Source organism: Canis lupus, chromosome 18 (assembly GCF_003254725.2).
Source record: "Canis lupus dingo isolate Sandy chromosome 18, ASM325472v2, whole genome shotgun sequence".
NCBI classification, from domain to species: Eukaryota; Metazoa; Chordata; class Mammalia; order Carnivora; family Canidae; genus Canis; species Canis lupus.
Genome location: NC_064260.1, coordinates 46,339,376 through 46,364,819, shown reverse-complemented (window position 1 = coordinate 46,364,819; position 25,444 = coordinate 46,339,376). Strand labels below are relative to the sequence as shown.

Here is a 25,444-nt window from a genome sequence, read left to right as displayed (position 1 = left end):
TAGGCATCAGTCTGACCAGGCCATGGGGGCCAGACATTTGGGCAAACATTAATTCAGGTGTCTGTGAGGCTGTTTCCGGATGAGATTAACATTTGGTTGCATAGACCGAGTAGAACATCGTCCTCCCTAACATGGGTGGGCCTTACCCAATCAGTTGAAGGCTGGGTGCGAAAGACCGCCTCCTGCCTGGTTGCATGAGCCAGCACACCAGACCTTTCCTGCCTTCAGAGCCATGCTGACAGATTGGACTTTCCTGGGTCCCCAGCCTACTGGTTTTTTTTTTTTTTTTTAAGATTTATTTATTTATTTATGATAGACAGAGAGAGAGAGAGAGAGAGGCAGAGACACAGGAGGAGGGAGAAGCAGGCTCCATGCAGGGAGCCCGACGCGGGACTAGATCCTGGGACTCCTGGAGCGCGCCCTGGGCTAAAGGCAGGCACTAAACCGCTGAGCCACCCAGGGATCCCCCCTACTGGGTTTTGGACCAGCACTCACACCTTTGGCTCTCCTGGGCCTCCGGCTTGCGGACTGCAGCACTCAGGACATCTCAGCCTCTGTCACCGTATGAGTGAATCCCTTGCAACAAACCTCTTTGCTGTGTACACGCACGCACTGCGGCTTCTGCTTCTCCGGAGAACGCTGATCAAAATGCTGTGCCCTTGGAAGTTTTCCAGGAGGTCTGCTGTCAGCACGGAGCAGGATCCCAGGGGCTGCAGCCAAGGAGACCGGCCCAAGCTCCCCTTCCCTGGGCCCCATCTCTGTGCCTTCCCTGTGGGACAAGCCTCTCTACACCACCCAGGCTGCCTCCGATGACTTCCCTCCATTTCTACGAGTGAGCCCACTGCCTCCCCTTGGGTCTCGTCAACCTCACAACAGTCTCACTGGTGAGGCTGGAAACCCCAAGCTCGTAGCGTGTCCCATCCTTCCAGGTGGCTCCACAGTCACCCCTGAGTCTCCCCAGCCTCCCGGGCCTCCCCAGCCTTCCCGGCCTCCCCCCGGGCAGTCTGCTTTCCCAGGTTTCCTGTGCTCAACACTCTACCCCCCGCCTCAACTGCCTGGTCCTCACAGCCACAGTGCTCCTGGGAGCACCCCCAGCCCCTTGGGAGTCGGCACAGATGCAGGCTTCCCGAGGGTTTGTCGGTGCACCTGGGCCCCCAACGCACAGGGTTTGTATTTTCCAGTCACTTGTGGTCTCGTGCAGGTTGACCAGATCTTCGTCACCTTCCAGCTGTCTTTGGGAACATGTGTCCTCCAGGGTCACTTTGAAAGGAACCAAGGAGCTTATCTCACTTCCTGTGTTTGCCATTGGTTAGAGCTCAGTCCTGTGACCTCATCGCCCACACTACCCTAGGGAAGGCTGGGAAATACAGAGGTTCTGTATTTTGCCCAGGAGGACACTGCCACCAGACACATCCTCTGCCTCACTGAAGCTCGTCTGGTCACGGTGTCCATCTCCAGGTCCAGAATCACCAGGTAACCAGCATGTCAGGTTGGGGTGCAACTTCTCTTGGTCCAGCAGCTTTTGACTTGAAAACTGGAGTTATCTGTCCCCACGCACCCCCCATGACACATGGTATTAGGGTCCCCAGGCCTCACCCTCACCTCTGCCCATGCTGTTGCTAGGCAACCTCATGGCACTCCCGCTGTGGGTGGGGAGCTCTACCCCTCGACTCCAGTCTCAGTCCTGTGACCCACCTTTGCCCTCATCAGGACAGCATACCCAGGCCCGCCTTCTGGAGGAAGAGATGCCTAGAGCGAGGCTAGTGCCCCCCAAGGCCACCAAGATCTGCTGACAGCAGCTGACTCCCTGCAGTGGGAATGGGCCTGTCTGAGACCGGTCAAGCTGAGACCAATCACATGAGCTACAAAGCTTAGGGTCATGCACCATGGAGGTTCTATGGGTATTTATTAATTTAAGTGTTGTGTTTTTTTTTTTTTAATGGCAGCTCCTTCCTACAGAGAACCTATTTCTGAAGCAGTTAGGATAGACCAGTTTATGTTGTGGTAACAAATAAATCCTAAACCTAAAATGATATGACATTGGTGTAGCAGCCAGGCCGCTGGCAGTGACACCCAACAGTGGAGGAATGACAGGGATCTGTGTGACGCTAGTGGAATTCTGTGAGAACCACTGTGGCAACTCAGCAGAACCAGAAAGTGATGGGCTCATGGAGGAACGCCCAGTTTGCCCACAGAAATGACACCAAACATAGAGACGTATCCGGAAATTCAGAACTTTGCAAGATTGGAAACCAGTCACTTTAAGAGATGGAATTTTAGGGGCAGCCCCGGTGGCTCAGCGGTTTAGCACCACCTTCAGCCCAAGGCCTGATCCTGGAGACCTGGGATCGAGTCCCACGTCGGGCTCCCTGCATGGAGCCTGCTTCTCCCTCTGCCTATGTCTCTGCCTCTCTCTCTCTGTCTCTCATGAATAAATAAAATAAAAAAAAAAAAAAAGAGAGAGACAGAGAGAGAGATGGAATTTTAAGAGCTTTGTTGAGATGAAGGCCCAGTACCACGCACGGCAGAGATCAGAGGAGTAAGGCCTGTCCAGGAGAGGCCCTGGTAGCTGCCATCGAGGTAGGAGCATGAGAGCAAATCAACCACAAGATTCTTGCTTGCTCTGTAAGCCACTCCTGGCACAGTCAGGTATGGGGCAGCCCTCCTCCATCCTGAGCTAGGCCAGCAGGGCATGAGGGCTCCAGGGTTGGAGTGCAAGGGGAAGGGAGTGCCGGGGGATGGGGTTGGGGCTTTGGAGGAGCCACTCCTGCCCACATCCGCTAGCCAGAATGCAGTCAGGTGCCCAGGAAGAGAACACGGGATAGTGCACACCAACATCGCCTTGTCCCGTCTCCCATCTGTCCACCCTGCGGCCACCCCAGCTTGATGGCATCCAACCTGCCTCATCTCCGCGCCTGAACCACGTGACCTCGATAACATGCCACACGCAGCTTTCCTTGCTCCTACACACTGGGTCTCTCACCTTCAGGCAGTTGAGCATTTGATTTCCTCTGCGTGGAATGTCATCTGTGCCCAACATACACGCGTGCACACCTGTGTGCACATGCACACCCACGTGTGCACATATACACGCGTGCCTCCTCACTTCCCTTGCAGCTTGGAGCTAGTCTCACTGCAGAGATTCTAGAGTCCTTATGGGAGTCAGACGCCAGGGAGGCACCACAGGATGTCTGGCGGCGTCCTACATGGACCCAGGCTTCTATGGAGAATGCAAAATGGAATGAATACCTGGCGGGAAAGGAGGAAATTGGAAAATGTGGAATTCCTCCCAAGAGAAGGCTGCAGATGCTTCTACGAACATGCATGCAAACCTGCTAAAGAAACTTAGGAAAGTCTAATCACAGCAACCACAAGCACCTAAATTAATGGATTTAAGGAGGTGTGTTTGCTTTATCCTAAGTAGTGGCAATACTCATTCTGTCCGTAATAAGTTTTTGGAAATCTTGATTTAGAAAACAACAGCCAACACATTCGGTTAAACAACAGCCAGGCTGAGCAGCTGGCCCACTAGCCGGGCCAGGACCCCGGCCCCCAGGGTGGCTCCCACCACCCCTGACTTCCCATCCCTGGCTGGCCACACTGCCCAGCCCTTGCCCACTGGTGGCCTCCCTCCCTCACTGGCTGCTGCCACTGCCTTGGGCCAAGCTTAGTGCTTTTTTGTCTGGTGGACAGATAAGAGCCCAGCTGGGTAGACAGAGCAAGGGTCTGCCTGTGGCCTCTAGTACTGGTGCTCTGGGCTGTAGCTTGTGTGCAAGGTGAGGGCACACCTCTGGGACTGTGGGGCCCTTTCCAGGGAGGGCTCTGAGGACCCACCCTTGCAGGGACTGTGAAGGGCCCCCCAGGCTGGGCCGCAGGGGTGGGACCTGGGAAAGCTTGCCAGGTGGGGAAGGCGAGGCCCCCCTTCCAGAGCCCGGAGACCCTGACACCCCAACCCTGGGCAGCCCTGAGGTGCCCAGAGGTCCTCAGCAGTGGCCTTGCAGGAGCTGCAGCCCCAGGGCTGAGACCAGCACAGAGGTGGCAGCTGGCAGATCTCGGGGCTCTGTTTCCAATCAGCCCGGTAACTGGTCTTTGGCTGCCGCCCAGCTGCTCAGTCTCTCAGCTACTCCTTTGGCATTTTTTGAGTTTGGATCCTTATGGCCTGAAAGTGACCTAGCGCTGGGGTGGGGGGCTGCTGCCTGCCACCTGACGGCTCCTGGGGGGCAGATGCTGAGCAGAAACTCTGAGTGAGATCCAGCTGCAGCTTCTGGAGAATTTGCAAGCTTGCTGTGGAGTCCAGAGGGGCCGTTCTAGGAAGAGCCACAAGGAAGACCTGGGAAGCCTGTGACCTCCCAGGCCGGGGCACTGGTAGGGTAGTAGAAGGACCAGATAAGGGATGGGTGGCAGGGCCGTGGCCAGGGGCGTGGGATGCTTCTCATGGCACCAGGGCCTATCTCTGGTGCTCAGGAGTGAGTCAAAGCCTGCAGTGGGGTGAGAGTCCCCAGCTGACCACAGGAGGGAGGGGGAGCTTGTTGTCACGTGGTCCAGGCAGGCTGCGGCCCATGGACAGCTGGGCCAGGCTGGCCGGGGTGTTCAGCGGATGGCGGACGTGGGGCCTGGCCTGGGCCGTCCTCCACCTGGAGCCCAACCCCCCGATGCCCGCCATGAGCCGGAGGACACGGGTTCCCACGGGCCACACGTAAGAGCCAGATAATTTAAAACATTCACTCCAAACAACTAAAGCCCCAAGAAGAAATCACAATGGAAATTTGAAAATACCTAGAGGCAGATGATACTGAAAAAGCTGCGTTCAGACCTTGCGGGCTGCAGCAAATTGGCACCAGGGAGTGTGGGTCTTGGGGTTCACCTGGGACCAAGGTCCAGGAGCTGAGCTGCCTGCCAGCTGCAGGAGCTGGAAGATGCTCGGCAGAAGCCACCAAGGGAGACAGTCGAGAGCAGAAGCCAGCGAAGTGGTGGCGGGAGGGGTGCGGTGGAGAGGGCCCCCAGCCAGGAGCTTCCCTGAAAAGGCAAATAAAACCAACAGTCTGGCCAATTGGATCATAAGAAACAAAAGCAACAAGAAATGTTAGGAAGTAAGAGGGATCAGGCCTGCAGGTTGGGCAGGAGGTGAAGCGGGCATAGGACTCTTCCAGCGGGTGGGCAGGTTCTTATCCATCCGAGGCTGCACGAGGGTGTGTGGACGGCCTGGCAGCTTCATTACAGTGGCCCCTCCAGCCTGCTTTCCAACACTGACGACTGAATCTGAGTCTCTGGACACCAGCCAAGGGCCCGTAAGCCGATTCTGAGATTCTGACTCACCTGGCCAAGGATGGGCGTCAGACCCCACAGGTGAGCGGCTCAGGCCCACAGGGTGGCTCCCACTTCGGGCACCGATTGCAAGTCCAGGCTGTGCTTCTGGACATTAGGGGTTCCCGTGATCCCTGTCAGGTTCCACAATTTCCCAGAACAGCACACAGAACTCAGGAAAGGGGTTCACTTGCTATGGCCTGTTTATTATAAAGGATGCAAGTCAGGGGCAGCCCCTCTGGAAGGCCGGCGGGCGGCAAGGTGCCAGGGAAGGAACACAGGGCGTCCACGCACTCTCTGGATGCCCTCTTCTGGCACCTGCATGGGTTCACCAGCCAGACCATGGCTTGAGGCCTACATGGCGGATCCCCTGGTTGGGCAGGGTGATTATGGGCCTGGCCACTGGGGCGTCACTCAGTCTCCTGTCCTCCTCGCTCCCCAGGGCTCTATGCCCCAGGGCTCTATGCATACCTGACCTCTCCGGAGACTAACCCCTGTCCTGAAGCCACCAGTTACCCCATGGAGACACACAAGACACTCTCACTGCTTCAGAGACATCAAGGGTTATAGGAACTGTGTGCCCAGAACTGGAACTGAAACCAAATATTGCTTGGGTGGCTCAGTGGTTGAGGGTTTACCTTTGGCTCAGGGCAAGATCCTAGGATCCTGGGATTGAGTCCTGCATCGGGCTCCCCACAGGGAGCCTGCTTCTCCCTCTGCCTGTGTCTCTGCCTCTCTCTGTGCCTCTCATGAATAAATAAAATCTTTGAAAAAATAAAATAAAACCAAATATTCATTTTTAATGACGTACATCGCTGGCCAACCCCTGGTTCTTGACCAGATCCTTGTAGGAAAATGATCACAAAGCTCACAATGGGTGGCACAGTAGTAGAATCGGCCCATCCAGGTGTCATACCCTGTGAGGGTGTCTCCAGGGCCGGCGGCCCAGGTCTGTGGGCTCCCACGGCAGGGGCACCCCTGGCCATCCACGGGCTTTCCTTGGGGCCTCCTACTATCGTGGCGCTAAGAGGCAGCATGGCCTCCCACCTTCTTGATGCAATGTTGAACCTCCCCTGTTACGTGGTCATCGTTGGTTCCGGACCGTCAGCCACTCCTGTTGCTTCTCTCTGTATCCTTGGAAGGGCCCTGAGGCCCGGCCGCCCAGCCGCCCTGTGTGGGCAGTGCCTCCCCTCCGTCCATCCTCATCCTGATCCCCGCGCCACAGAGCTGTTTTCACTGAGACCCTTGCTTTGCCAGGTGGGGTGAGGCTCCGGGAAGGGTGACACTGGTTTCAAAAACCTCGCTACCGTTTCTGGCTCGGGGAGCGCTCCGCCCTGGCCCCAGTGGCTGCAGCCCTGGTCTGATGACCGGGTAGATCTGGGTAGCAACAGAAGAGCACAGTCATCACGCCCACGTGCCCCCCAGCACCTCTTCTCTAGACCCACGGGAAACACGGTCTGTTCCCAGGACAGGGGCCTCTCCGTTAGCCCCAGCCACACTGCGTGTGAGCACACATGCGTGAAGGCCTTCGTGCTGCCCACGACCACCGCTTTCGCTGCCCGGTGGCCTGAGGGGAGAGCTCTCCACCTGCCTGCCCGTCTGCCTGCTGTCAGATGCCAGGGGCTATGAAGTGAGCCCCATGGTCTGAAGAAATGAAGGTCTGCACTCAGTTCGGGAGCCCTGTGTCCTGCTCCAGGAAAACCCAGAGCACTTTCGTCCACTGCCTGTCAGCAAAGCCCGGCCCAGAGCCAGTGTCCCTTCTGGCCGGGACACATCCGCAGCCCCGGGACCTCAAATGTAGCATCAGCGTCCCTGGCCAGCCGTGCTTGGGGCCACCCAGCAGGGCCTCCACTGCCCACCCCGCTGCACCCTGTCTCCCTCTGTGGCAGACAGAACAGCCCTTCTTGGCACCTGGTGTCTCAGAGGGTGCTCCAGGAATGTGTGTAGGCTTGGCCCATGTCTGCATGGCCCCCTGCCCCCGCAGCCACTCCACCTCCAGGGAGCACTCCGGGATATCTGCTGTGGATGCGTCATCCTCCAAACCCGGACGGAATCCTCCCGACGGGCTTCGACACGTCCTTCTCAGGCACCCTGGTGCCCTTCCCTCGGTCATTCCCACAGGCTCGGTTTCCATCACCCGCCCACCTGACCACATGGCCCGGCTGCCAGCCATGGCCCACGAGTCAGCAGAAACCAGACTCGGGGCTTCTCCCAACTGCTCAATCCTTCCCTTGTGGCGGGAAAGTGGCGTGCAGGGGGGCGGTGGAACTGGTCTGCTTCCTCCTCTGATGGCACCTGGGCCTCAGCACAGAACCTGGTCTGTTCACCTGGGCCCCAGCGGCTCTTTATCAGTGGGCGAGATCTGTTCGCAGGGCACTGTCTGAGGGATAGTAGAGTCTGGGCCTCCTCCCACAGTTCTGGAGCCTGCACTGGGCGTGTGTGTGTTGGGGGCTCCCTGACCGCACCACCTCCTGGCACCCCCCCAGGTAGCATGGTACTGTAAGAGCCACCGCCACCCCTGTCGGCTCCGTTAGAGCTCTTCTCTAGCCTCACCCGAGACCCTGGGTCGCTGGGGCGGCTTCAGTTAGCATCCAATACGAAGGTAATAATGCCCCTCAAATGGAGCTTCTCCTGCTCCATGTCCTAGTGGCCATCGATGGGGGGTGACCACACTCCAGCCGAGGAGCCACATGGGGCTGTGGCCACAGAAAGTGTCTGGCTCTTACATCACATGGCCTCAGGCACTGGGCAGGTTCCCTTGGAGCACGTCCCATGGATGCTGCTCGAGGGACAGGGCTGTGTGCCTGCTGTTTGACGGCGCCAGGTGGGGGACACCACCAGGCAGACACCACATCCATCCCCAGACCCCAGATTGCAGTCTAAGAGAAGAGGAGACACTGGCGGGAGGCCTGCTCACAGGCTTCAGCTCTTGGGACCCGGCCAGCCCATGCACGTGGCCATCTCCAGGTCTGGAGACCACATCAGGGCTATACCGTGGGTTTTCCTGCCACGGTGCATGGGGTTCCTGTGTCTAGGAGCCTGGGAACTTCTATTCTCCACCCCAGGGAGGGAGGGCCCAGGGATCCATCAGTCTGGCCCTCCATCAGTCTTAACATTTTTAAAAAATATTTTTATTTACTTATTTGAGAGAGTGTGAGCCAGAGAAAGAAAGAGAGAGCACAGGAGAGAGAGAGCACATGAGCAGGTGCAGGGAGGAGGAGCAGAGGGAGAGGGAGAAGCAGATTTTCTGCTGAGCAGGGAGCCCAATGCTGGACTTGATCCCAGGACCCTAGGATCACGACCTGAGCTGAAGGCAGACCCTTCACCAACTGAGCCACCCAGGCACCCAGTCAATCTTTATCATGATCCAGTGTCTAATTATCGCCCCCGGGCACTCCCAGGTCTGCTTTCCCTCAGCTCCCATGATCCTTCAAGCTGGCATCGGTGGGTCAGCAGCAGGGCGTCCAGTCCCTTGGGCCCTGCCCAGCCTCGATGGTGCTGTATTGGGCATCTTCTCCCACTACCGTCTGTTTATCATCCCACTACTTTTTTTTTTTTTTAAAGATTTTATTTATTTTTTCATGAGAGTAACAGAGAGAGAGAGGCAGAGACACAGGCAGAGGGAGAAGCAGGCTCCCTGTGGGGAGCCCGATGTGAGACTTGATCCCGGGTCTCTAGAATCACATCCTGGGCCGAAGGCGGTGCTAAACCACTGGGCCACCAGAGCTGCCCTATCATCCCATTTCTTTTTCTTCTTTCTTTTTTTTTTAAAGATCTTATTTATTTATTCATGAGAGAGAGAGAGAGAGAGAGAGAGAGAGGCAGAGGGGGAAGCAGGCTCCATGCCGGGAGCCAGACATGGGACTCGATTCCAGGTCTCCAGGATCAGGCCCTGGGCCAAAGGCAGGCGCTAAACCGCTGAGCCACCCAGGGATCCCTATCATCCCATTTCTTAATGACCATCTAGACATTCCCACCCCACTGAGTCCCTGGTTTACAGGATTTAATTAAATCCCCTCCTCTTTCCTCTCACCCCACCATTGCTGTGCAGAGGACATGGGCATGGCTAGTTGTTATCTTTAAAATATACTTTGAGAGCTGTAGGAGGCAGGCTGACCAGCACGGGACCAGAGGGGCAGTGCACATGGCCAGAGACCCTCTGTCCCCGAAGGCAGGACCGGTGAGACTCTGGGGTGTCCTGGTCTGGGGACAAGGTCTTCAGCTGGAGGAGCGCCGCTGGCACTACATTAGGCGAGAGTGCGTGTGTGTGTGCACATGCAGGTGCGGCACTGGAGACACAAGGGGGCTACTGAGGTGGGTATTTGTCACGGTGTCACTTTTGCAGCTGCCTATCACAGAACGGTCCTTCTGTTTTGGAGGACCAACCCCCTTTGTTGGTCTTGCTAGGTGCTGGGGGTACACCCTCGGGGATGGTTAGAGAACTTATTGGAGAGGTGGTTTGGGTGTCCCAGGGGGCGGCCTGGCTCCTGGAACTTGTATAGCGCCCTCCTGCACTCACACCAAATGTCCTGCCTCAAGTCCTGGCACCTGCAGACACAGTGTCCCTGGAAATGTGAGGTTTGTGCCTGAGGCGAGGAGGTTGCGGGGGGGGGGGGGGTAACCTCACGCAGCCACAGGGACCCATGATGCAGAGCGCTCTGCTGCCGCCAGGGTGGGGGAAGTTGGAAGGCCTCTCGTGAGAAGGACATGGTCTCAGGGAGTAGAGGGCAGGCCCCGCTGACGGCTGGCAAGGAGGGGGGCCGTCTCTCCTACACTGCACCTGTGCTCTGCCAACGCGGAGCCTGCAGTGAGTGGGGAGCCCAGCCCCACGCGCCCCTGGGCTCTGGCCTCGTGAGACTAAGCACAGTGTCCCATCAAGCCTGCCCTGTGGCTTCTCTGACCACTTCCCAGCCTGATCCCACAGAGTCTGTGAGTGACCCATAATCCTTTTGTCTGATGAGATGAAGCCTGCTGATGTGGGCCAGCCTCCTCCTCCTCCCCCGTCTCTCTACCATGTGGCACAAAACACCCCACATCCTCCGTGGAAGACTCATGTTTGGGCACACAGGTGGCGGGACAGGTGGTTCAAACGGTGTCAGCTGTCCTGGAGCAGCTGAGGGCCACCCGACGGGCTGCTTGCACCCAGGTGGCCGTGGGGAACATCCACTTCAGTGGGATGCTGGAGCACAGGCCACCCCGGGGAGTGTCGGAAGAAGCTGGGCTCCTGGGGCTGGCAGTCGGGGGCTCTGGGAAGCAGAGGGGACCATGAGGCTGTGCACTGCAGCCAGGTAGGATGCCTGAGCAGAAAGGGGCCCTGGAGGGCAGGGCAGAGGGCCTGGGGGTCTGGGTCTGGGATCCCCCTGGTCCTTGCACATGGGGAGCACTTGAGAGGTCAGGTGTTGGTGGGGGGTGGGGCGACAAGATGGGGTTCTCCGTGGACTGTAAGAGTGCATACTGGTCTGGCATCTCCCTGGCTGCCCCCCTCCCTCCATGTGGCCAGCGACCCCTGAAGCACCTACCCTAGAGAATCACCCTGGGCTCCAGGCCCAGGGGCCCCAGCCGGCTGGGGGTGAGCAAGGGCATCCCAGAGGTGGGCAGAGCCAGTGCTCTCGGGCCAGGGAGCCAGCCTGAGCACCCAGCCCCCTCCACCTGCTGCCGGCCTCTGCCCCTGGGGGGATGAGGTGGGGTGTGGGCAGGCGGGGGGCCTACCTCCGGCTCAGCGTGTACTTGCCCTTGCGATCCAAGCTGCAGCCAGAGCGGATGGCGAACCAGAGAAAGGAGCTGAGCAGCATCGCGTACACCTGCGGATGGCGGAGGCGTCTGCGTCAGCACCATTGGCTCCCGGGAGGGGCGCCCTGCCTGCCTCGTCAGGCCCTGGCCTCTGCAGGGCTCCTGTTGTCCAGGGAAGGCAGTGAGGCAGGTGCTGTCACCCGCAGACTGTCTCCCTGGGGTCAGCAGCCTCCCAGAGCAGATACTGCCCTCCACTGTGGTGGGGGACCGGCAGGTGGAGGGGCAGGAGGTGGGAAGGGGGCTGAGGGAGGGCGAGAGTACCATGGCGGCGAGGCCGATGCCGGTCAGGATGGAGGCGATGTTTCCGTACATCCTCAGGAAGCTCCTGATCCCCACCAGGCAGTCCTGAGTAGAGGAAGGGCAGCTTGCACAGCGCCCACTCAGCTGCCCCTCCCTGCCCCTCCCTGCCCTTCCCTGCCCAGGGTGACAGGGCTCCATCAAGGCACGGCCTGCTGTGCCCACCTAGGCCAAAGGCTAGGGTGATGGGAAGTCGGTGGGGGCTGGGGTGGACCACCCACCACTCCAGAGTTCTGGGGGAAGGCACTACAGACAGGCCAAAACTAGGGGACGTCAGCCAGGGAGCCGGCCCAGGGCCTGTGAGCAGGGGGCAGAGGCAGAGCTGCTGGGTGGGCCTGGGGTCCTGGGCCATCCTAGCCTCTTGCCCCAGCCCCGACTTTCAGCGCGTCCCCAGGGCATGGCACCCACAGAGGGTCTCTCTCCGGTCAGAGGGAGGTGACCAGCACATCTCAGGACCACTTGGATGGTGGCATTTGGCTTGGGGGAAAACGTTAGGATTTGGGGCAGGCTGGGAGAAGGAAGCACAGCAGGACATCCGAGAGCAGAGCGGGAGGGGGCTAGCGTGGTGTCTGTTCATGCGTCCATCTGTCCACACATTACTGGACAGGGTCTGGGCCCTCCAGCCTCCTCGCTGCCACCTGGGCCTCTGCCCCGGCTGGAGTCCTGCCCCAGCTCACACCTGGGCCACAGGACTGACTAGCTGGCCTGGAGGTCGGGACATCTGGCCTCTGGGGGCCACCGGAAATGGTCCCAGGGGCCTCGGGCCCCAGCCCTGCAGCCCGCCTGGGTGCCCTGTGTGATCATGGCTCCTAACCGGCCCCTCCTCCCCGAGTGGGCACACTTCCTCTCGGTAGGCAGCCAGGGGCCTGACCACCCCACAGGACTCCATCTCCACCTCTCCCCACCCCCCGCCAAGGGTGGCTCCAGGGCCCACGCCCACCCTCCGTGGCCTTTACGGTGGGGACCCTGCCATTCACAGGATCACAGAGCCACCCCTTGCCCCACTTTGCAGATGGGCACCTGAAGCCTCTCCCTGGGAGGCATGAACACTCAGCCCCCTCCCAGGCATGCTAGGCCCTCCTCTACACCCGCCCCTCCCCTGCACACCGCCCTTCTAGGGTCAGTGGCGCAGCTCGGCTCCCTCCCTTGCTGGGCCAGAAGCCATTTGCATAGTCCTGTCTGGTTGTTGGAGGGCAGCCAGGAGCCTCTCTCCCAGAGATAGGGGTGGGTTTGTTTCCTGGACTGCGGGGGAGGGGAGCTGGAGGGCGGGCAGAGGCAGGGGTGGGGGGAGCTGGAGGAGGTGCCAGGCCCCTCTCTGGGCCATGGGGAAGAAGGGACTTCCCTGCCCCTGCCTGCCACTGCCACTCCCTGTCCCCTCCATGGAATGCCCTTCCGGCTCCTTCTGGAGGAGTGCCCTCCAGACCAGTGTCTGTCTTTCCCCGCCCCCTGTGCTTCTGGAGGCTTCCAAGAGCAGGCCTGGCCTAGGGGAGCCCAGACTGGAGCCGTGTGAGGGGGTGAAGGAGCTGGGGGTCCAGTCCAGTCCTCACTACCGCCTCCAGGAGCCCTACAGAGTGCGGGTGGCCTGGGTCTGGGGCGGGGAGGCCCAGGGACGGAGTGCACGGCTACCAGGCCTCACCTGTCTGGCTGCCTCCTCTCCCTGACACAGGCTGACCTCCAGGTCCCCCAGGAGGCTGAAAGGAGAGTTCTTGCCACAGCACAGGAACTGCAGGACATAGGGAGGGACGGGTGTTCAATGTGGGGCAGATGCAAGAACAGCATGAGGGGCCACAGGGTGGCGGTGGGGGTCCAGCAGGGCCATCCCCACAGGCCAGGGCCATGTGCTGTGTCTGCGGGGGCGCCAGGCACGGGGCAGTCCGGCCACCCTACCCCCATGGCATCTCCATACACACAGGGCTGGGACCGTCATTCCCTGCAAATTCGTCCCATCCCTCCACTGCACACCCCCCAGCCCAGTGGACGGCACATCTGCCAGGGCCAGCCACCAGGGCTGCGACCCTGTGGCCACTGGGGCCCTGCTTAATGCTGTGCTGTCACCAACTGGAAGTTCCTGATCATTTGGGGGCAAGAAACCTTTTCATTTTGCTTTGGGGCCCCCAGGTCAGGTGGCCAGCCCTGCCATGGTCAGAGAGAGAGGATGAGAGGTTGTGTACATCCCTCCTCACCCCAGAGGGCGTTGGTGGCCTGCGAGGCTAGTGGACTCTGAGCGGAGGCTGACACCCACATGCTCACCGTGTCCTGAATGGCCACCAGCTGCTGCTGTGGGGTGCCAGACACGTTCTTCACCGCCTGGTCATACACCAGGTCGTAAGTGTCCAAAACAGCATCCTCCACCTGCGCGGAAATCGGGGATCTCTTCACCAGAAGCCCATTCCTTCCGGATACAGCTCCCAGAAATGTAGAGCCCGGCCCAGGTCCTCCTCCTCCCACAAGGCAGGGCTCCCCGAGGGCAGAGCCCAGATCTCCTGGGAGGCTGGTCACCGCAGCTCCCGGACCTCAGCTGTGGGGACCTCTCCCAACAGGCCTGGCCACTGCTGCCACAGGGCTGGGGCAGGGTTCCCACACAATATGCCAGAGCCCCAGCCCCACCGCGCACCTCCAGCTCTGGTCTTCTGGAGCAAGGAGGGCCTGGCCGAGGGAAGTGTCCACCCTACAGCTGTTGATCGGGCCTGGGCAGAGAAGGCAGGGGTGGGGGAGCTTCCCACCAGGAGCTCAGCTCCCCAGAACCACCTGGTGGGTGTCAAAAAGCCCCAGGTGGCTGGGCTCCAGGTAAGACCCTTGACCAAAGGAGCCGTGGGCATCCAGGGCCAGCTCTGGGCAGATGAGGCGGATAATGGGGAAGGAAGGTGTTGCTAGGGGCCTGGCTGGGGGCTGCCTTCACTTCACATCCCAACATCACTCAGACCTCTTTGACTCCACCCTCCTAAGTACCTTCTCCTGCCCTTGCTCATGCCGCTTCCTCCCAAATGCCAACACTTGCCAAGTTAGTCCTCCAAAGACAAACTGGAATCTCACCTCCTGCAGGAAGGCTTCCCTGACTGCTCTGGAGTCAACAGTCTCCTGGCACAGGCCAGGCTTCTCTGAGCCCCCAGCCTTCTGATGCCTCCTGTCCCTTCTCAGAAACCCTGAGCCCTCCCTTGCCATTTTTCCCACCCTGTGCTGTGCCATGCTTTATGGCTGGGACACAGTGATGGCAGCTCAGGGCCACCCTCGAGAGCTGGGGGTAAACAGATGCCTGTGCCTACTCTGGCAAGGCTGTGTCCACAGCCCCCAGGCCTCAGCAGGAACCAGAGGGGCTTTCATCCCCACCCCGCCCCCACTTCTGGCACTAACTGGCCCTCCCATTGAGACATTGCACTGCAAGTCATCCCAAACTGGGTCAGCTGGTTTCCAGCCACCCTGCTGGGAGGCAGGCACGTCCTGGGCTGGAGGACAGGCCTTAGAGCTGGCCACTGCTGCTGCAGTGGCCTGGCTAGTGGCCCTCTCTCTGCCTGTTTCCTCAAGTTTATTATTTTTGTTAAGATTTTATTTTATTTATTCATGAGAGACAGAGAGAAAGAGAGAGAGAGAGAGAGAGGCAGAGACACAGGCATAGGGAGAAGCAAGCTTTGTGCAGGGAGCCCGACACAGGACTGGATCCTGGGTCTCCAGGATCACACCCCGGGCCGAAGGTGGCGCTAAACTGCTGGGCCACTGCGGCTGTCCTGTTTCCTCAAGTTTAAAATGAAGCTGAGACCAGGAGCCCTCTGTGTCTTCGTGGGAGGGGTCCCAGTGAGGCTGGGGGCCTAGCAGAGGGGGCCTGGGATCAGCGGACAAGTGGCTGAGACAAAGAGGCCAGCTCAGACCACCCTCCCAGTTCCGTCTCCCCCACTAGGGCCCAGGGAGTAGCCAGGTGCCCTGTGGCCAGCTCTCACTATCATAACATTGGCATAAGGACGTGTGTGGACCTGGGTCTGTCCCCATCACTCCAGAAGCAGGGATCGCAAACCCCTGCTTCAGGCCAAGAAGCAGATCCTGCAAAGCCATATCCCTTGCCCAAGACCCCCAGGCCTGGGAGTGGGCACAGGCTGGACTTTTTCCACAGGCCTGAGCCTCTGTCTCCCATTACTGGGTTTGGGGGTGCTCTAGGAGTCTAGGCCGTGTTTCTCCAGGAGAAAGCTGGGGTGGGCCTCAGGGTCTTGGAGGCCACCAGGCCCCACCAGCTCTTTGGTCCTCCCTCCTTAAGCCCAGCTTCCAGGACTTCAGAGGTGCCTCCCAGGATGGATGTGGGGCATCAAGGGTAGAGAGGATCTTGGGGCTGCTGACTGCTTGCCCCTCAGACAGCACGTCTCAGATACCTGCAGCTCCCCATGGTGCACCCCTCCATCACTCTGGGCTTTGTGAGTCTCTGTGCCCTGCCTGATTGCCATTGCCTACTGAGGCTGCCGGGGCTGGGGACACTCCAGCAAGTGTGGACGGCCCCCAGGTGGCCTGTGGTGACCTGCAAGTGGTCTGCAGACAGGCCTGTGGGCTCAAGGGTCAGCTCTGGCCTGAGCCTGCACAGGGGTGGGATGGTCAGGGAGGAGAGACTGACCTCAGGGAGCCACCAAGAACACTTGTCCTTGCACTGCTGTACTTAATCTTTGCATGAATTAGGACTCAGACCAGGCTTGGTGCAGGTGCAGTTCACTGCTTGGTGCAGGTGCGTCAGGGGGCAGGGGAGCTGTGGCCCCCTTGGGTTCTGTGTTCACCACATGGCCCTGCATGCTGGCCCTCACCAGTTCTGGGCTCTGTGTGCCCCAGCAGAGTGGCCACTGGAAAACCCTGCGAGTGGTGGATGCACCCCCTCACAGCCCCCCCAGGGACTGCAGCCTGGTTTGAGGCCACAGAACCACGTGGTGGGTCCCTTCTGATTGCATCTCTGGCTTCCCATCTGTGGGGCTGCCCTGGGCTGCTATCTGGACCCGGTATTTCAGGATATCTTAGTGGGGGGTTGTCCAAAGAGATGCAGGGGGACGGTGGGGGTGAGGGGGCCCGCCCACACCTCTGGTGAGCAGGCTGGCCTTTTGGCTGTCTCTGGTCACTGGGCTGCCAGCAGGACCTTGGAGGACAAAAGAGCCTGGGGCAAGGACCTATGTGGGCTGGGAGCATCCTCGGCTGAAGGGCCTGCTCGGATCCCCGGGGGAGACCCAGGATGGAAGGCACCCCCCCATGCCAGCCCAGACACCTCTGTAATAGTCCCACCAAGCCCTACACCAGCCCTGTTCCTGCTGTGTGGCAGCCCCGCATTGGTCTCGGTCTCCCTGCCCCTTCCACACGGGTGGAGGCTGAGGCCTGGGAAGGCAGCTGGTTGCCCGAAGGGACCAGATAGAGAGGTTGACCCTAGAGAGTGAAGCCAGGGTCCATTGCCCAGGCCACCTGTGTGCCCCCATGGGCCTGGACACACGTGCAGATTGTACTGGGAGGTGGATGGGGCCCACCAGGCCTCGGGCATGGGAGGAGGCCCCAGCGCCCAGGTGGGGTCAGGCAAAGCCAAAAACTGAGGCCTGAGAGCCAGATCAGATGATATTGTAGGGGCTGGTGGCTGAAGATGGGATGGAGAAGAGGCCCCGCTGGGAGCTGTCTGCTTCCACCCCCTCCCCTTCTCAGAGTAGGATCCCCAGCTGGCCTATGGCCTGTGGCCCCTGCATGGCCCCTCCCCTACTGAACCCAGGATTTGGGGCTCTGTGTCAGAGCAGAGAGGACTGATGTATCCATCCTCAGGAGACCTGCCTGGGGCCCCAGGGCACCCTGGTTGCTGGCCTGACTGGGACCACCCACACTGGGATCCAGACCCAGAATGGGCCAGATTGGTGGATGGGAATTGCTAGCCCACCTGGCTCTCCTGGGGCAAGCCTGCTGGCCAACCCCACCAGGGGCCGAGGTCACCTTGTGGGGGCACCAAGGCCCTCCAAGAGTCTTACAGCCAGAGGAAATGTAGTTTTTCCTACTTGGTCACGGGGGCACGACCCCAGATGATGCTAGGGGCATTGTGGGCAGTGTGGGGAAATCCTGGGCAGGGAAGAGGAAGAGGCATTGACTCAGGGCAATGTGCCCTGGGTGGTGGGCTGGATCCTCCTGGACTCTCCTGCCCCCGTTATGCCAGGGAAACCTGGCTGTGTGCCCCCTGGCCTGAGCACCTCCCTGCAGGACCACGAGGCTCAGCCTGGTGACTCAGCCTCATGGATCCAAGGAGCATAGAGAGGGGGAAACGAGGCCCATTTCTGAGGGCAGGGAAGTCAGGACCGGAGAGGGTATCACACAGCTGAAAGTACATGGTACAAAGCAGGCCCAGTGTCCTGGCCCAGTGTCCTGACCCACCTGCCCATTGCGAGTCTCTGCCCCCTGCATGACCATCATGGGTGGGAGAGGAGGGGGATGGCGGGGGTGACAGAGAGGCCAGGGGCCACTGAGGCCTGAGACACATGGGCAGGATATCAGGCCTGTCACTTGCTGCTTGCACAGTGTTTTGCCAGAAACTGAGTACATTTCAGGCAGACTGGCCTTGGTTTTCCTGGGCTGGTCCTTGTGGAGGACATGGAGAAACTGAGGCCCAGCGAGAGGATGCATTGCTGGGGATCACAGAAAGCCAGGGCAGACAGGTCCTCCTCTCCTTCTATGGCTGCACCTGCTGGCTCCGTGGCTTCTCAGGCTGCCCTGAGGGTCTTGCCTGGGTCTGGACTCTCACAGGTGAATGTAGGCCCAGGGCCACCAGGATCTCGTCCACTGCTGGAGACTGGCCTTGTCCCTCAGGCCTCAGCCTGGGAGCAGCTGGGCTAGGGGCTGCCCCCTACACATGATCCTGCTGGGGCCCTTCTCTCTAAGCCTCTTGGGTACCCAGTTCCTCTGTTCAGACAGGCATCCTGGCCTTGACCCTGGTCTTGAAGGGGCCAGCTCCACACAGGCACTGGCCAGTCCCATTCCCCGGGCAGCCTCTCTGCTCAATCTCGGGGCCCTGAATTCAGACAGAATTTGTGGAGGGCCTGGCTGCTCTGGCCCCAGTGCCCCCCAGGGTTCTCCAAGCTGTGGCCCTGCCCCACTCCCCTGGGTCAGACTTCAAGCCCTGCTCATGTATGCTCTCTGGGGGCTGTGGCCCTAGTGACTACATTATCCCTGAGCTGGGGCCTCCCCCGACCTCCCAAAATGGGACAGGGGCCCTCTCACACTGAGTGCATTGATGTCCTGCTGAGCCAGCAAGCACCCAGAGAACGTGAGCTCAGTGGGTGGGTGGGGTGGAAGGAAGGATGGATGAATGGAAGGAAGGAAGGAAGGATGGATGGATGGATGGATGGATGGATGGATGGAAGGACAGATGGATGGATGGAAGAACAGACGGATGGATGGATGGATGGATGGATGGATGGATGGATGGATGGATGGAAGGAAAGACGGATGGATGGAAGGATGGATGGACAGAAGGAAGAATGGATGGATGGATGGATAGATGAAGGAAGGCAGGCACCACCTCCTGAGGAGGTGTCCACCCCACCATGACCATGGGCATCACAGTCCCAGTCACCACCAACATGGAAGCTCTACTCCAGGACTGAAGGGTGGCTGTCTTCCTGGGGAAGGGACCCAGACAGTGGCAGGACCTGGTTGGAAGCACAGCCCCTTCTGGGCCAGTTTCTGGAACAGTGACCCCTGTAGTCAACACCACAGGTCAGCCGGGACCCTCCTCCCCCTGCTCTTCTTCCCCTCTTGAACTCCTGGGCCCAGCAAGGGGCAGGGCTGGGGGGCCTTGTAGGGGGTGGGAGGGGCTCTGAGGCCTGTACCTGCTCCCTTTTCCCTGGAAGCTCCTGCCCCAGCCCCAAAGAAGCCCACCCCACCTTCACGCAGAGGACGTCCCCCCAGAGTGGTCTCTCCCCTGTGGAGGGGTGACTTTATGGGCTCAGGTACCACTCTGCTGTGTGAGGGGGGCAGGGCCGGGCACTCACCTGGGTGGGGTTGTGGAATCTCCAGAAGGCCACCTCCACCAGGGCACCAAACACCAGGGCAAAGCACAGGAAGCCCTGGGACAGAGGAGCCACGGGTCATGGTGTACAGCCAGGCGGGCGGGCCACCTCCAGGTGGCCAGCAGACCCTCCCCTCAGGCTGCTGTCCACAGGAGAGAGCTTGGGCTGCGGGCACACTGTTCCCATCCCTTCTTCCCTGTTTTGGGAGGTCTCCCCCTGTTGCCCGTTCTGGCTCCCAAGGGCACATCAATGGCAGAGCCACATCCCCGCCCCCAGAGAGGGAGGCAGTCCCCAGGATGATGGAGCCCCTCGCCCTCTGGGGCTGCTTCTAGGGGTGGGCACTGAGCCTGAGGATCTGCACTTTAGGAGGGTCCAGGTGGGCGGAGTGGCTCTGGGGCTGCCGCTGCCCTGGCCCCGGGGGGGCTTTCTGCAGGTTCCCAGCAGAGACAGCTGGTTTGCTTCCACCTTCTGGAACGTGCCTCTGGGTGGAGCGCCAGCCTCTTCAGCTGGACTCCCACGGTTCTGGCTAGTTGGAGCAGGGCAGATGGGGCATCCCAAGGTAGGGTAGGGCGAACCCTGTGCAGCCGCCTGACTCACTGCCGGCTTGCACCCCAGTATTGGAGATGGGAGTTCTCTGGAGGAATGTCTTCCCATCCCCAGCAGCCCCACAGTGCCCTTCTTTCTGTTGGTCAGGAGTTTGGAGCTGTTGAGCCTCCTGCGTGCAGAAGCCCGGAATCTTAGGGACCCCTCTCCTGAGAACTGCACACGCTCAGGGCTCTTTTGTTGGCAGTTTCAGAGGGTCACCCCAGACTAGGAGCCTCCACCTATATGCTGCCCTGGGGAGTCGTCCCCACCCAGAGCTTGACCGGCCACCGGCCTGCTGGTGACCCTCAGACCTGGGTCTCCGGCCATGTGTCCTGCTCTGGGCAGTTCATCTGGCTGCTGCCTAGGTGTCCGGAGGGTGATGTGTCTACATCACCTCCTCCCCACCACGCGGGCTTTGTGAGAGCACCGCTGCCCCATGCTCTGCGTCACTGGCTGGGCTGACACATCACCCCTGCCTGGCCTGTCCACAGCCTGGGGCAACCAGGGGCCGGGTTCTCCCCAGCCAGGGGCCTCATCGCTGGGTGACACCCAGGAGAATGGATGACCAGCGGAATGGAGAGACAGACCAACACACAGACACTGGCTGGGCCAGGCCAGGACAAAGAAACAGTCACGCCAGGCGCCGAGAAAGAGCGGGCCACTCCGCCAGCCCCGAGTCTTGGTGTGGGCACAGGGCCTCTGGCTCTGCCTTCTGCTCCTCCTGCCTGCCCAGGCGCCTGCGGGGCCTTGTCTCCAGGACATGGCTCCTCCCTCTCCCTCCTCGCCTTCCTCCTCCCCCTTCCCCTCCCTTCCTCCCTCTCCTTCCTCCTCCCTCCTTCTCCTCCTCCCTCCCCTCCTCTTCCTTCTTCCTCCCTCTCCTCCTCCTCCTGGCTGGCTGAGGGCCTCCTTCTCCATCTGGAAACCATCGCTCAACACTGCCTCCAGGCTCAAGGCCCTGAGCCAGCCCAGGGGACCAGCATTTTCCAGAAATCATTTCATGCCTCAGGAGAGGGCCAGTCATCTCCCCACCTCCACCCACAGGCCTGCAGAGAGGGCCTCGGGTGAGGCTCATCTCGCTTTCCCAGGGCCTGGGAGGCAGGGGGCTGCTGGGTGCAGCTGGGTCCAGCCCCGTGTTTTCTTGCTCCTTGTAAATAAAATGCATAAATAAATCAGCCGCCCCTGCTAGCTCTGCTCCAGCAGCCGGGCAATTTCCTGCTGGAGAGGCCTGTGTGGGGCGAGGCCGGAGGAGGTGGGGGCAGGAAGAGGGGGGACGGCCGCCAGGCGCCCCAGCACGTCAAGGGTCTCCCTGCTTGCTCGTCCCTCCACATACACCACTACATACAGACGCACAGACGTGCCAGACGCCATGGACGCATGAAAATGCAGGCGTGCAGGCCGCTCGGGGTCATCAGGCTGGGGACCAGGGCAGGGTCTGGGTGCAGCCTGTGGCTCCCACAGCCCAATCCCCGACCTGTAGTGCAGTCTGCAGGCCCTCAGACCAGGGCTGCGCCTCCCTTTAGCGTCTGGGCTGGGAAGAGCCAGGCGGGAGCCAGGCAGCCTGGTGCGGGAGCCTGGGGATGGGAGCACCTTCCGCCTGCTGGAGCTTACAGCCTGGGCCCAGCACCACGGCGTCCCCTGGTGGCAACACCGCCGCCCCAACGCGGGACTCTGCAGGCCTCAGCCGGCCCTGCTACAGCCTTGCCTGCCAGCCCTGCGCGCCCCTCTGGCAGGCCCCAAGCCTAGGGCTCCGCTCCAGGGGGACAATCCACCTGCCCCTTCAGCTCCCACTGGGCCTCCCCACCCTCCCTGACTCCTGGCCGCGGACGGACCTCCCGCACCGCCTGCCCTGCCTGGCCCACCAGCCCATGGGGGCCCCCTGTCTGCTCCCGCTCTGCTCCTCTGGGTCCACCCCAGCCTAGCCACCTAGGGCTGCAGCTTCAGGAGATGACGGTGTCCCTGCTCCTGCAGAAGTTTACAAAGCAGGTGTCATTCCTCAAACATTTGCTGACGCAGGCTGGACTGGAACCTGCTGACCCTCAGGGAGCCCAGCTCACAGGGTGGGGTGGGGCCTGCGGGCAGGAGAGTGGGGGTCTCGTGGCTGGAGGGGGCCAAGGGAGTCGGGGGCAGCTGCAAGGAGACAGTGAGATGGGGGAGCTGCAGGGACTCGGGTTTAGAAAGGCTCCCTCTCTCTACCGCTTCTCTGCACGGTCCCAGGTACCCCGCTCTCTGACCCCCCTCGTAGACCCAAGAAGCTGGGCTCCCACTCCCAGGGGGAGGTGAGAAACTTAGTAGATGTCTGACTGTGGCCCTGGGCCCCCCGGACACCTGATAACATTTAGGAAGAACCAAACCCCCATCGTGTCCCAGGACATTAGCGTCGAATAAGCCAGGGCGGACGCTGCCATTGGCTCCCTACCGTCGGGTCTGTGAATGACTCCTAATGTCCACCTGTTGCTTGCCTTTGATCAGACCCCTCCCTGGCCTCCTGAAGGACGCCTACCCTGGACCCCTTTCCAATGTAAACCCCCAAGCCCAAGTGATGGAGAGACTCCCCTGCCTGTTCCTTCTGAGTCACTGACACTTGTCTGTGACAATGTCCCTCACTCACGCTATTTGGTACACTCTGCGTTCACTTAGTCTGGCTCGCCTTTGATTCCCGTCCTGCACGGAGCCAAGGACCCTCTTGGCTGGTTCTGCAGAACCTCCACCTCCAGGTCCTTGGGTCCAGGCTGGGCGAGGAGTTCTGGGGGGCCGCAAGCAGGGCGGGCAGGTGCCAGGGGGCTGCAGGGTGCAGGTGGGAGCCCAGGTTCCCATAGGAGAGGATGGCCTGTGCCCCGAGGGGGCAGGATGGATGGATCTCAGGGAGGCAGGGGTGGCAGGTGGAGCAACAGGACAGCCAGGGGGACGAAGACGGGCCCAAGGGGATGAGCAGGAATGGGGGTAAGTTGGGGGGAAGGCAGAGCCTCTCCACAGTCACACAGGAGCAGTGCAGGCTCCAGGCCCCCTTGGGGTCCCACTCGAGCCCAGACCTCCAGGTAATTTAGTCTGTGGAGGGGCTTCCTGCTTTCCCTGGTGGCCTCAGTGACAGGAAATGGAAAGCATTCCCAGAGCCCCCAGTGTAGCAGAACCAGACCCTCCCCGGGCCTTTGACGATGGCCCCCAGGCCCAGGAGGGCCTGCTCTGCCCTCCTTACCCCACCCTGCGGAAGTTGGGGTGAAGCAGGGCCTGGCAGAGGGGCCCTGGTTGGCTGGGGTAGGCGGGGTCCTGGGTGGCGCTCACCCTGCAAGCCTCTTTCTGTGGGGACATGGTGGAGGGGTGGGCAGCTCTCTGGGCTCACCGCCCTGCCCGTTCTTGATCCCATCCCAGGGTGGGGGGGAGGGAGGGAGAACTCACCCCAGCCATGAGGCCTCCCGCCTCCCTCATGGTGGCTGCAGCACCCAGCACGGCGCCCACTGTCAGGAGCCCGGCCAGGCTGATGCCGGCGTAGAAGGCTGAGTGGGGACAGAGAGGAGGAAGGTTGGCCTGCATCAGTGTCCAACTCGAGGGGACACCTGGGGTGGGGGGGCCTCTGGAAGCTGTAGACAGACCAGGAGCCCTGCTCAGGCGGGGCTGTGACACCCGTCACCCACTCCCTCTCCCCCCAGTGCTCAGAAGGCGGAGGGAGGGAGGCCAGAGGCCCTGCCCGCCACTTCTGCTTCCTGCCCGTGGCCAGCCTTGGAGGGGGGAGAGCTGGATATCTCAGAAGCCACCGGGCGAGTGCAGGCTGTTCATTCTTATCGTCCAGGCCCAAGGCCCAGGCTTCCTGCCCCAGGATTCAGGCTTTAGGGTCAAACCCTGGGGCCTGAGGGGCAGGACGCCTTGGGCTGGGAGCATAGCCTGACCCCGCAGGGGCTGAGTTTCCTCCACGGCAGCTCTCCTTGGCTGTAAACCGTTCCCTGTGTTCTTGCCTGAGACCTAGCCCCCGGCGGGCATCCAGGCCCAGGCCCCTTTGCTCTGGAGGAAGCCCTCTAGGACACTGAAGCCGTCTGGATGCCACCTGACACCGACACCTGTCCCCAGGCTCTCAGAGTGGGACAGGAGGTAGATGGGGGAGCTGTGGCCCAGACCCCTGGCTCTGCCCCGTGGATAACCCCAGGGTGGCCCTCTCCACCTGACCCACCATCAACCCAGCCCAGCTCCCCTAGGAGGCCCCCACACCCCCAGCCTGGGATGCCTCCCCAACGGCCTCTGCACCCGAAGCCCCCTCCCCTACAGGAGCCACATGACCCTACTTACTCCAGCGGTGCATGGCCTCGTACGGGGTCTTGTCTGAGGATGCGTGGCCGATGACAGCAAAGTGGGCCCCGTAGTAGGTGAGGGCTGCCAAGGTGGCCATAGAGAGGCCCAGCAGCTAGGGGTGGGGCAGACCCAGGGTGTGAGGGCAGGGCCGGACCCACACGAGGCCCCAGAGACCAAGGTCTGGGTCTCCTGAGTCCCCCGACCAACCTCCCTCCACCTTCATGGTCTCGCTTGAGACAGGCTCAGCTTTGGGACTTCTGGGTGTTTCTGTAGGATGGTCTCCGGGAGGCCTTGTCCCAGATACCCCGCCACACACACAGATACCCCAACACACACACAGACCCCCTAACACACGCACAGACACCCCACCACACAGATATACCACTACATGCACACACGCCCCCCCCACAGCACACACACCCCAATACACACAGACACACACCGCCCGCCACATGCACACACATCCCCCACCCTCCCCCTACCACATACAGTCACTGTGTGGTTTCTCCAAGGACCCAGAACCCTGGATCATCATCCTGTCTGCACCGTGGGGAATGCCCCCCCAAACCCAGCAGCCCCCTCTCCCCGCCCCCCTCTGACACCAGTTCACCAGCCACCTAAGGCCCCCTGGCCTCGTCTAGGCCCCATGCTGCCTGGTGGGGCCCACAGGGACATCCTGCCAAAATAGTCACCTGCTGGAGGCCCCAGGTGCAGGTCCCAGGGGCAGGGCTGAGTATGTGTGGGGGGACTCCCGTACTAGAGGTCCATTAACACGGCCCCCCTCCCCCAACACCTCTCCCACCCGACCAGCCTGTTACCAAGACAAAGAAGCTGGTGACCAGCATCTGGCATTTGACCATCCTGACCCGACTCCAGGGCCCCATGGTGGCCATCTCTCCTCCCTCCTCTCCCCTCCTCTCCTCGCCTCCTCTCCCCGCCCCTCCCCGCCCACTGTGGTTTCCAGCTGGGTGGGGGCCTCAGACTGCAGCTGACTGCCCAGGAGGTAGGCTGTGCCCTGCCAGTATCTCTATTTGTTAACACACCCAGAGAACTGAGCTTCTGGTCGCCCTGGAAGATGCGGAAGATGGGGAGGGGAGGGGCAGTGAGGCCTGCTCCTGCCACCCTCTGCTGTCCCCAGCCCTGGCCCCGGGGCACCAGGACCCCTGGGGTGCAAGCCCTCTCCCCCAAGGGTGCGGCCT

The 25,444-nt window shown here is 60.9% G+C and overlaps 1 protein-coding gene across 4 annotated transcripts; it reads right to left on the bottom strand.

Moving 5' to 3' along the window:
* Positions 1-8,419: 8,419 nt before the first annotated feature.
* On the bottom strand, positions 8,420-25,165 carry TSPAN32 (tetraspanin 32). 4 transcript variants are annotated; one of them, XM_025451846.3, is made up of 9 exons: positions 25,064-25,165; positions 24,243-24,357; positions 23,361-23,458; positions 19,365-19,439; positions 13,642-13,743; positions 13,028-13,114; positions 11,356-11,439; positions 11,014-11,105; positions 8,420-10,550 (listed from the first exon to the last, which is right to left on the bottom strand). In XM_025451846.3, the coding sequence occupies exons 1-9, from the start codon at positions 25,136-25,138 to the stop codon at positions 10,400-10,402; spliced, it is 879 nt and encodes a 292-aa protein (XP_025307631.1). In that variant the 5' UTR covers positions 25,139-25,165; the 3' UTR covers positions 8,420-10,399. The 4 variants fall into 4 exon arrangements, with proteins under 4 accessions (XP_025307631.1, XP_025307633.1, XP_035557824.1 ...); XM_025451848.3 differs by lacking the exon at positions 11,356-11,439; XM_035701931.2 differs by lacking the exon at positions 13,028-13,114.
* Positions 25,166-25,444: the final 279 nt, after the last annotated feature.